The sequence below is a fragment of the Ananas comosus genome, linkage group 19 (genome assembly GCF_001540865.1).
Source record: "Ananas comosus cultivar F153 linkage group 19, ASM154086v1, whole genome shotgun sequence".
Classification (NCBI taxonomy): Eukaryota; Viridiplantae; Streptophyta; class Magnoliopsida; order Poales; family Bromeliaceae; genus Ananas; species Ananas comosus.
The window spans coordinates 1,645,119-1,657,570 of record NC_033639.1 but is presented as its reverse complement, the minus strand read 5'-3'; the positions used below and the strand labels follow the sequence as shown (position 1 = coordinate 1,657,570).

General features: G+C 31.4%; 1 protein-coding gene across 1 annotated transcript; it reads left to right on the top strand.

Annotated features, from left to right (window-relative positions):
* LOC109724638 lies at positions 692-2,421 on the top strand. Its single transcript, XM_020253520.1, has 3 exons — positions 692-831; positions 1,197-1,275; positions 1,980-2,421. Exons 1-3 carry the CDS (start codon positions 823-825, stop codon positions 2,225-2,227), a joined length of 336 nt encoding a protein of 111 aa, XP_020109109.1. The 5' UTR covers positions 692-822; the 3' UTR covers positions 2,228-2,421.

The window sequence follows — 12,452 nt, the reverse complement described above, 5'->3', positions numbered from 1 at the left end:
GTCTAACGGAGCCGATTATCGATTTGAAAGCCGCATCATCGAAAACAACTTGATAACACGGAGCCCTCCGTGCTACCGATAGTATACCAGCCTAGCTCTATAAATCAAAAGTAATAAATATTTTATCCCAATTTCTTACAAACCAATCAATAATGACTTTTTCTATGCTATTTATTTTCACGACTAATTACTATTCAGCTAATAGATTATCAAACTGCATGCATGCATAGTTTTGGCGACACTTAATATTCCTACATCGGATGTTATGAGAGAATGTAAAAGGTTTATATGAGACCAATACAGTAGAACTAATAGCTAGAATTAAACATTTTGAGCTATATTTAGAGCTATATTATCAGTCAAAAGTGTGAGCTGATCTCACGTCGCTTATTAGTGTGATTAGGACGAGACTGACGATAATATAGGGAGAGATTAATGTAACACCTAATAAATCCCACATTCCATAATGCAAAAGAATGTGAGGTTCCACATCTCATAATATAGAAGAGTGGGAGAGGCGTACATGTGATGTGATGGACACAAACTTCACAAGAAGAATCAACAATAACATGCATGTGGTCCATTGACTTTGACTCAATACAAAACCCCACCCCCACACTCCCAACCCCCAATACATAAATAGTAGGAAACCTTCATATAGTTATGCAAACCCCAACTATCTACATATATATATATATATATATATATATATATACACACACACATAAACTGCTTGTTCTCTCTCTCTCTCTCTCTCTCTAACCCTTAAAAAAAAAAAAAAAAAACATTGCAGGCTTACAAGTAGTTATTTCTCTTACAAAGATGGCTAAGGTGAGTTAAATGCTGAGTTTGTGTTATTATATATGGGAGTTTGATTGCATATATATGCACCATTGATTGCATATATATGCACCATTTGTTCACTTCACTCACGAACTTTTTATATTTTCGTAATCAGATATACTTAACTTTTATTACTTATTTTATTTAAGTTATCGCCATTGATGAAAACTCCTGTAAGTGTAACGAAACCTAATGCTGTTTTCTACGTATGAACGTTGATGAGAGGTGTTTGACGATGGGATCAATTTGATTGAAACAAAGAATAAAGGTTATGAAAGGTCAGATTATGAAAAGAAGGGTCTAGCTATGTTACTTTAAATTATCTGTTTTGTTAATTTGTTGATTAATTGCAGAAAAAGGTGGTTCTTAAGGTCAAATTGAATGATCCCAAGAGGAGGCAAAAAACACTTCAAATTGCTGCTGGATTTCCTGGTAATTAAATTACCCACACTAAGATCCCTATTCCCTTGTACTTGTGCTCTATAATCAAGTAGTTTATTTATTTGTGGATAATTTTGTAACCACCCGATCCGCCCAAAATAGTTAATCCTAGTTATTATTATTTGGGCGGAGTCTTTTTATATACCCAATGACAATTCCAATCTTATCCGACGTTGGACTATTGGGTGTCACAAAAATAAGTCGTTGGGTCTAAACCACCAGCCCAAAATGCTTAAGCCCAGTTATTATGTCTAACCCAATCAAGTTTATATATTTCCACATCTAGTCATAACTATTCGATGTGGGACTATTGAGATGCCACAAATTTATGAAAAATTATGAAATATTTTGAGAACCATTACGCTATGCCCCCCCCTCGACAGAATTTCTAAAACAATGTGATTTAATTTAATGTAATTTTTTAAGAAATAGTCATTAAAATTAACTGAGTTATTGCAATGTAATATACAATCCTTGGTTTGTTTAAGTAGGTTCAAAATCTTTGTTATTAGTTACTTTACATGCTCAAATTAATACAAGCACAAGTAGAGAGTTTCATTCTCAAAAAATGCACCTAGGCTAAAAATATTAGGGGCCTAATTAATGTATGAACAAAAGACTAGAGACAAAATTATAAATTGTCAGCAGATCAGGGGTCCTCCCATAAGTTTACCCTCTATTAATTATACCTCTAGGTATTACATCTGCATCAGTGGAAGATGATCGGATCGTATTGGTCGGCGATGGGTTATTCGACCCAGTAACCCTAACGAATGTGCTGAGAAAGCGCGTAAGCTGCTGCGTGGAACTGATCAGTGTTGGAGAAGAGAAGGAAAAGAAAAAGGAAGAGAAGAAACCAGCCGAGTGTATTGTGGTACCACCACCACCATACGCATGTATTGTTCCAGATTATGGCTATGACAGTTATTGCACAGTTATGTAGAAACTAGTCTAGTGATTAATTATTAGGGCACTTGTTAGCTTAATTTCCTACTTTATTTTTCTTAAAATTAGTTTCCATCAAATTTCATCTAACAGTTTGGGTTTTCTTTTTCTTTTTTTTTTAAGGATTTAATTATATGAATTTGTGATTATAGTAACTTGTTAATTAAGTTGATAAAGATCGTTGCTATTTTTCGTTACTATAGTTTAAGAACTATTAATTAATTCCTGTGTTTTCTCTTTTGCTATCTTTTTGGAATTTTACCTTTTTTTATTTATTTTCTCCATCTGATTTGGGTTATGCACTAGTCATAGAGCTCTCCGCCAAGTAAATAATAATAATAATAATAATAATAATAATAATAAAAAGGTCGTCGGAGAGCCTCAAGATCCGTGGCAGCATTATTAACGGTGTCTCGTTAAATTTTTTTTATTAGTGCTGTGCGAATCTTAAAATAATCCGATAGCTAAAAAATAATGGTGTGCTTTACTTTTTTCATTTTTGCTTTTTTTTTTTTTTTTTTGTGCATAATGCAGGGGTATAGATCGACTAACCGTATAAATTTTTAGCTAAAAACATACAGGACTTACCTGAATTATGTACTATTGTGAATTGGCTTCTCCACCTTTTAAAATTTTGATTTTACTAGCTAATATTTTAATTTATTTTATTTAGTCAATTAACGGCACATTCATTTCTTAATTTAACTACATCATTTACCTTTACAGATTTAGTTAATATAATCCATATAATTTTTACAACTATAAATTTACTAAAGCAATTAATTAGCTTAAAATTTGAAGCCAAAATACAGTTGCCTAAATCAAATCAAACAAATTGAAATATTGTATAGTAAAATCAAAATTTTGAAAAATTGGATAGCTGATTCAAATTCTGTACGTTCTTATCTAGAATTTAATATCCAACTTCGATATTATATTTTAGGATAAACTTCAAATACCACCCCTGTGGTTTTGCACTTTCTCACTTTAGTATCCTGAGGTTTAAAGTGTATCAAATTAGTATCATGTGGTTTCATTTTTATCTTTTCGTCAGCTTTTTCGTTAATATTTTGCTAAATTATATACAAAAATCTTTAGATACCGCACCTAAGTTTATCGAATATTCACTTTAGTGCCCTTTACTTTTAATTTTGTCACTAATTTAACGAAAAAATTAAATTAGTGGAACCGATAATAAAAAGATAAAAAAAAAAAAACCACAGGGCATTAAATTAATATACTTTAAACCATATGGTACTAAAGTGAGAAAATGTGAAACCACAAGGGGTGGTATTCGAAATTTTTCCTATATTTTATAGTATGATGAGAGATCAACTCACGTTTAGAAAATCTAAAATATTCAAAGTATAATAGATCGACTTTTAGTTTTGATAATTAGATATTTTAAATTTTACTGGATAGTTTAGTAGATCCTCTCCTTGAGTGAAATTACTAATTAAACTAATTTATATATATGGTATAAATTTTACGTCCCAACTATGCGAAGAATTATATTTACTCACTGGCATTATCGATTTTTTATTTTTTATTTTTAATCCTGAAAGAGGGGTTTCTATGTTAGAATTCGATTACATTTGTAATTAAATCATAAATATTTAAATTTGTAATATTTATAGTATAGAATTTAAACTTTTAAATTAGAATACAAATAAAAATTCAAAATGTATATAAAGATCCGGGTACGTTGCAGTGAATGCACTAATTTTACACCGTGACGTCATGCTGATTGCGTATGGCTGACGTCAGCTGTTGCATGCACCTAAACTCACCTTGGATTTAAGCGGATGTAATTGGGTCGGATTCGGGAGTAGATTTTTTTAAAAACCAAACCCGAATCCGAAATTCCAACTCAAAATTCAAATCATAATTGGGACCCGGTGGGTTTTGAAAACTGATTTCGAAATTCGAATCCAAACAAAATTTCGAAACCCGAGCAGGATCCCGAAAATTGGAATCGGAAGTAATTATTTCTTTGGGCTAATTAATTTCATACATGTCCCTGCAAATATAATGAATTACAAATATATCTCTACAAAGTTCAACTTTTATATTGTTCCTACAAAAGTCCTAAATTTTCAAATATATTCCTACCGTTAGAATCCGTTAAAAAAAAATCTTAGTTAAACATAGGTTAAATACTTAACTCTGATAAGTTTATAAGATAACTTGACATTTCACTTAAGATATAAATAGTTCTACAACGGTAAGAAATTAGAGAAACATATTTTAAAATATTAGAACTTTTTTGCAGGAACAACATATGAAAGTTGAACTTTATAGGAATATATTTGTAATTTACTATATTTGCAGAGACCTGTACGAAATTAGCCCTATTTTTTTTATCATATTTCAAAATATATTATATAAATTAAAATCTAAAATTTTAAAATACAAGTGCAAAACATCAAACATTCAGAGTAGGTCTTGTGAGCTATTAGGAACACGGAGGCATTCGTGCTCCTAAGTTGTTTTCGATGTGGAGCTTTCGAATCGACGATCGGCTCCGTTAGACTTGATCTAGAATATTTGAAATATCTAAAAAATAAATTTTACGATTTTTCGATATCATTTACCTAACGATCGAAATGGTTAAAAATCAATAATTTTTAAAGGTTGATATATATCGTTTGCAAGTTTAACGGTGTAAAAGTATTCAAATCAGATAAAATTTTGCTAGAAAATTTTTTATACTATTTACTGCAAGATCAATATCTCTGATTGAAAATTTGGTGCTATATTATCACTTTTTGTGGGATTTTTTTTTTCAGCCATTGATTTTGAACCCTTCTGATCGCGAGGCAAATGATATCGAAATCACAAATTTATTTTCTAGATACTTCAAATATGCTAAATCAAATCTAATAGAGCCAATCGTCGATTCAAAAGCTTTATTATCGAAAACGACTTAGCAGCACAGAGGCCTTCGGGCTCCTAATAGTACATAAGACCTATTCTCAACATTCATATATATTATATAATGTAAAATACAATCGGGTTTAGGTTCAGGTCTAGTAAGGACAAAATCAATACCTAAATCCAAATATGTCGGGTTTAAACCACATCCATTTAGTATCGAGTAAATCCGTCATGTTCGGTTTAGGATTTGAATAAAATTTTAAGTATCCGTATCCATTGACATCCCTAGATGTAATTCCTCATTTTATTAGTTAATTTTATTATATATATTTTTTTTTGTTTGAGTTTTTTTTTTTATAGTTGTATAACGGATTTGCAGTAAAAACCCAATCGCTAACGGAGCAAATACCTAATTTACAACAATTAGTATTAGAGCGAATTGCTTATTCTCAATATTTTAAACTACTGGGTCAAGGAGTTTAAGATTTACATCCTATAATAAAGTGTCAAGATAGTTTTTTTTCTCTCGATATCCAAGTTTGATGCTGTAATTTGATGACTGATCAACTTTAAATCTAGGGTCTTCTGGGATATGCATAGTATGATTGATCAGCTTTTAGTTTTAGAAATTTGGTTGTTTAAACTGTATCATATAGTTTATCGGTTCCTCTACTTGAAATTTGAAATTTGAAATTTGAAATTTGAACAAAATTATAAATATAATAGTTTAATTTAAAATATAAATATGCATGAAATTTATAAATTTAAAATCTAAAATTTAAATATAAATATATAAAATTAAAAATTAAAATCTAAATTTAAAATTTAAAATTTAAAATACAAAATTGTATTTTAAAATTTAAAATTTAAAATTTAAATTTTGAAATTTGAAACTTGAAATTTAAAATTTAAAATTTGAAATTTAAAACTTAAAATTTAAAATTTGAAATTTAAAATTTGAAATTTAAAATTTGAAACTTGAAGTTTAATGTCTTTATACATAAGTTTAGTGTTATTTCTCTCTAGTTTTGTGCACGAAATTTTTCTACAGAGTTGTACCCCGCAAGCGCCGGTGTATACTTGTGTTTGGGTCCATCCATGTAGGGTTCTCAATCCAGCTCGTTGTTCGTGAGTCAACTCGTGTTCGCCTCGAAATGAGTTTGAGATCAAATCACTCAATCATTTAGTAAACAAGCCGAATACGAGCTGAATTTTTCAATCATTAGATTAAAGTTTAATGGATAAGATTTTATAAATTTATTTTTTATATATATCCAATCTAATCCATTTAACTTATTGTTCATTGATCAGCTCGTAAGCCAGCTCGTGCTCGGTTTATTTTTTAACGAGTCGGACAAGAGCTGAATTTTTCGATTCGATACTTTAACGAGCCAGCTCATGTTTAGCTCATTGACACCCCTACATCCATGGGTAGGGATGCAAAATGGGGCCACCTACTGTAGCATTCGTGCCGGGCCGGGCCGGCCTGGCTCTCCGAGCCATGTTGGGCCGAGCTTTTGCGACCGTAAGCCCTGCACAGCGCAGCCTATGTCGGGCTCGAGCCATGCCGAGTCGGAAGGTCGGCCCGCAGCCCAGCACGGCATGGTCCGCATGGGCCATGTCTGTCGATCCGGCATGGCCCAAGTACTGTAGGTGTATAAGCCTTTGAATTTTAAAATTATAGGCCTGGTTAAGCCTGGCCTATATAAATTAGGCCTGGGTAAACTTGCTTTTTTACCAAAGTCCAAGGGTCTGGCAGACTGTCACGCCCCGGATGTCCACGTTTTTCGGGCTCGTTAACAGACCTGTCGTATATATAGAAATTTTTCGTGTATATACAAATAGAACATCTTGGCCTCGCCAATTTTGATGTACAGTGATGATATAGTTTTACTATTGTTTGTAGTGCTCCAATACATGTTGAATGCTGGTTGTAGATTTTAGAACTGGTTTTTGGGCTGATTCTTTGTTTAGACCTGTTTTGCTACTATTCTGATTTGTTGACGCTTCGTTCGGACAGAAAAAAAAACTCTGCCCGTTCGGCAGGTCTTTTGACGTTTCAGTGGGCTTCTGTTGTGAAATCAGAATGTGACAGGTTAAGGTGGTATTAACACTATAATGTCCTAACTTTCCAGGGGGTCACCCATCCTAGATCTACTCTCGTCCTAACACGCTTAACTCTCTTAACCTCTTGGACTTAGCCACCACCTAAAATGTTTAAGCCGGGTTAAGAGTTTTAGCCTTATTATATCTCATATATAGGACCACCCGGGGTCTCACATTCTCCCCTTCTTAAACCCTGACGTCCTCATCAGGCTCAGTTTTACAAGTATCAGGTTATGTGAGATTCGTCTAGCTAATTTAAACCGACCTTATGGTGAGCTGCGTTATACCCACAACAGTTAACTGTATGAGAGCCTCACTCTCCTCACTGTATAATTCTAACTCTGCTGAGACTTATCTCACACTTTCGGCTGGTAATTGGCTCTGATACCAACTGTAACGCCCCAACTTCCCACGAGATCACATATCTTAGGACTACTCCTACCCTAATACGCTTAACTCTCTTAACCTCTTGGGCTTAACTACCACCCAAAATGTTTAATCCGAGTTCAGAGTTTTAGCCTTATCTATAAACCTATATGAAGTCATAATATTTCTTGCTACGTGGTAAGTTATCTTTCATTCTTATAGCCCATCTTTGAATTAAACTACTTCTTATCTATAATCTATAACTTTTCCATATTTAGAAAGAACAAAATGAGAAATTCAATGATTAGTAACTGATATGGATATATAATCACAATAATAACTATAGTTTAATATATAATTAATACATATAATTAATCCAATGTTTCATATATATAATAATCTTTTTGGCTTCAATGATTAGTAACTGAAAGTAATTAGCTTCATGCTCTACTTTAAACAAATAAAAAATTTTAAATTAATGCACATTTAATTTGATCGTTTTTCTTTCTAAAAATGGAATCTTTAAATAAAGTTTCCAATAATGCTTTTTTAATTTCGCAGCTCATCTAATAGAAATTAAATAAGAGAATTAAATCCTCCATTTACTCTTTTCTATATTGGCTCTTCTTTTTAATAGATAACACTTATAAAAATTTTCAATTTTAAGCACACTATAAATATGGACTATAGTAGAGTGAAAAATTTGTCAAATTTTTGGTTTACAATATTATTTCTTTTCTTGCCTTCCCAATTAGATTACCTTTTTCTTCTTTTCTTTTTCTTTGTTATGCATTCATAGCGTCCTAATTTTTTATTTTTTTTAGCCAATTCGCGCCATTATTCTTCATAAAAAAAGTAGATTAATCTGATCAAATTAATATATTTATTTGATTAGAGAAGAAGATACTCAATTAAAAATTTAGTGTAAGTTAACCAATTAGTTTTTTTTTTCTTTATTTTTTTCTTTTTTTCTTTTTTTCTTTTTTTTTTTCCTAGAAAGCTCAACTCGTGCTGCTTTATTATGTAACTTAATTAAACTACTGGATTGTCGTTGTTGCCTGGATGCTATTAACTATTTCTTACCGAAAGCATTTTGGGTTATTTTATGGATTTGTCCGACGTCACTGGGGACTGCGGAACATCTTCCTTTTGTGTTAATCATTATAATGTAATAAGACAGGGTTAGCGGATCAGGATCAGGGAGGGATGACGGCCGGCCGCCTGTTGATGATGATCTCACGACCACGTGCCGCCGGTCGAAAGCATGAGCGAGCATCCATCCGTTGCTGCCGCCGCCGCCGCCGCCGTCGAAATACATTCTGTCCACACTGCATTTCAAAATCCATATTTTCTATTAATTAGAGTCTCTTTTTAATACCTTCGGGATGCATGCTTTCCAGTTTTCAAGCTGCGGCGCGTGTTGTGAGGGAGCTGTACTCTTTTATCACGTGTAATCGTTCAACTAAATTTCTATCTTGTCATGAAAATGCCCCAATCAAATAAATCGATTGAAAATAAAGTTTTTAATTAATTCTCGATTCTTTAATTTGGTGAATAGAATTTTGTTCAGTTGAAACTTTCGATTATCTCGGTACCTAGGAAACTGGTACTTCTTTGATTTAATTAAAATCAAATCTCGTNATATATATATATGACCACAATGCCCCACTAACATTAAAAAATTTGACAGTTAGAGAGGGCATTTTGGTCAAAATAAAAAATATTTTTATATTTTTAAAAATATTTAAATTTTTTTAAAATCTATAAATACTCCTACAAATCTCCAAATTCATCACAATAAATAATTCTTCATTTATTTTCTTCTGCAAAACTAATTTTTTCTACTCATCAACTTTCAATCTAAATTTTTTTATATCCATTTGCTATGCAAATATTTTTAATTTTTTCTATCAACTTTTTTTTTTATAAAGTTTTTCCACAATCTTACCACACAAGCCCGACCAAAGTTTTAGTTTGGAGCTGCAGAATTAAGAAAACAAGACAAAGGAGATCATGAGTCTATATCTTCAGATATAACAGAATCAACTATCTAATAAAAGAACACCAACACTTGAGGCATACTAAAGTGCAATCTCCCTGATCACCTCGCTATCGCCTATTACTCGTTGCGCCTCTTCTTTTTTTATTTGATATCTCTCTTTAGTACATGCCTTTTTCTTAAGTAAAAATAATGATGTAATGAATACAAAAATATGTTGGTTTTTTTTTTTTCTATTGTTTGCTAGTAGGTTGTATAAACAATACCATTTTATTTTAAATATATTTTAATTTTTTAAATTTTTATACTTTCCTCCAATGTAATTACGTAACATGATTAATTCAAAATTTATATATTTTTTATTTTTTTTAGAATATCAATTTTTGTCCAAATAATAAAAAAATATGAAAAAATAATATTAATTTTATATTAAAGTTGGTTATTGGATCAAAGAAATTTAAATTAAAACATTTATATTAAAAATCTATAAAATTGAAAAGTTAAAATTATTGATCTCTAAGTTTTAAATTTTATATAATATTAATTAATAATATTAAAAAGTTAAATTTATTGTTAGTGTTTTAGTTTTTTTTTTTTAATTTACACACTTTTTAAAAGAGTTTTAAAAAAGTTGGGTCTAATTATGTAACTTAAAAACTATAAATCAAAACGTTATAATTTAAAAACTAATTATCTCTTTTTTAAAAAAAACAAAATAAAAATATATAAGAAAGGACGATCAGTAAGAAATGGAAAAAAAAAAATCCCTATTACTGGGTTGGCACGAAGCCCAGCTCGGCTCATGCCGGGCGGATTAGGGGTCGGGCGGGGCCTTTCCCTCTAAGCAAACGGACCCGCACGGTCGGCCGGGACGACCCTCGGCCTGAATCGGCCCAGGTAGGTGGGTCGTGCTAGCCCGGCACGGCCCACATTACACTCCTACCATGGGACAACTTTTGTCATGTCATGACAAATTATTATATTATTCTCCTTACGGTCTATTTTTCTATATGAAAACCTTTTTTCACATATATTTTAATTCGCTCAAATGCTAAGATCACAATAATAATGCAACCTTTGAGGCCTTGCTGTGATTGATATACGAATTTCTTGAGTAATACATTCTTTTTATTACTTAATATTTGGTATATGAATACAAGTAGTATATATGGTCACATGTCTAAAAATAGTATACTATATTTAGCCTCAAAGCCACTTTATCGGAATAAGATAAAGCACATGGCAAGTGAAACAAATTATATATTCCAATAACTTACTTATGAATGCCAAGACTTTACAATTAAGCAAATAAAACGATTTCTTATAGATTGTAATTATTGAAAATTGGATGGATCGTCCGTTATATGTTACCAATAAAAATGCACGAAAAAATAGAAAAAGCCAAAGCCGACTAGTAAAAGAAATAAATATAGAAGGAAGATACTAAAATTTACGTAGTTCAATAATTACCTACATTAATGGGGAGAGTGAGTCATGAAAAGAGCGAGAGAGATGCATTTTTATATGAAAAAATAAAGTACAAGCTTAATTATGCTTTCTCTAGATAAAAAAATAAAAATTTTATGGTAAATCCCACCTCTCTCTTGTTCCAACGAAAACTCCAAGAATAATCAAAAAGCCTTTAATTTCGCAAGATCATAACCGACAAGACTAAATTAGAAAAATATAGAAATCTCTTACTAAAGTTTTTTAAGTCTCTATGCACCATGCACCATAGCCGTACGGTTCACATACATGCGTAAGAAACCGAATATATTGAATATATATGGAAACCAATCCAAATCCAACTAGGATTAGAGTTCCATATAGATAAAAACCATATAAGAACCCGAATATATCGAACTTTGATTTTTTTTTTTTTTTTTAATATACCCATAGTCGAAATCATTCTCATTCAGCATATACTAAACTCGGCTTGCTGAAATTTGGATTCAGATAAAATCTGAGATATTCGTACCCATTGACATTTCTACTGTCATTTTAGAGGCATGAATGCTGATTAAGACATTTCTTACCTGCACCGCGTGCCTCAGAATTTTTAGGCCTTAGTTGCAGCGTCTTACTGCACAAGCTTCTTCCATGGCTTAGTGGTTGGGAAGGCGCTTTCATTTGTGCTATTTTGGCCTAATTTGATTAATGATTTCAACTGGTCGGTTTAGCGCATTCCGTGGAATCAGAAAGTGCTATTGTTGTTGAGATACAAGCGTGTACTGAGACGGTCAAGTGGTTTCTAAATAATCGGCTTAATATGAAGTGCTTAATTTACATAGATTCGACGATTATCGTTCATTCCTGCTTGTATAAGAGGGGCCGGCATATCTCGATTTCACTGCAAGTAGTTCTAGATATAGTTTATTTTCACAACGTGCTGATAAACTAGCTAAAAAAGGGACCTTGTTTCACGCGGATTTTCTAGTTGGTTTTCTTTCAAAGAGTTTGAGGAGTCTGTGATTGTTTATCTATATATCACGGACACTTCTATAAGCCTCCCATATACGTATCGGACACGCGCGTGTTCGTGTTAGATACGAGTTCGATGTGAATAATTTTTGGACGTGCGTTTAATGCCGATTTATAGTGCAACAATTTAAGAAAATATATATATTTTTTATTTTACTTTTTTATGCATATATAATATAAGACGATAAATATTTTTACCTTTTGATGAATGTATACAAATTTTTTTGACAAAAGAAATAAATTATGTATGGTGAAAATTTTCTCTTCTTAAAATATATGAACTATTAATAAAAATTTTATTAACTTTCATTTATATGAAAAATATAATAATATTTTATTAAAATTAATATTTTATATATAATAATATATATTATTATATTAATAATATCATATT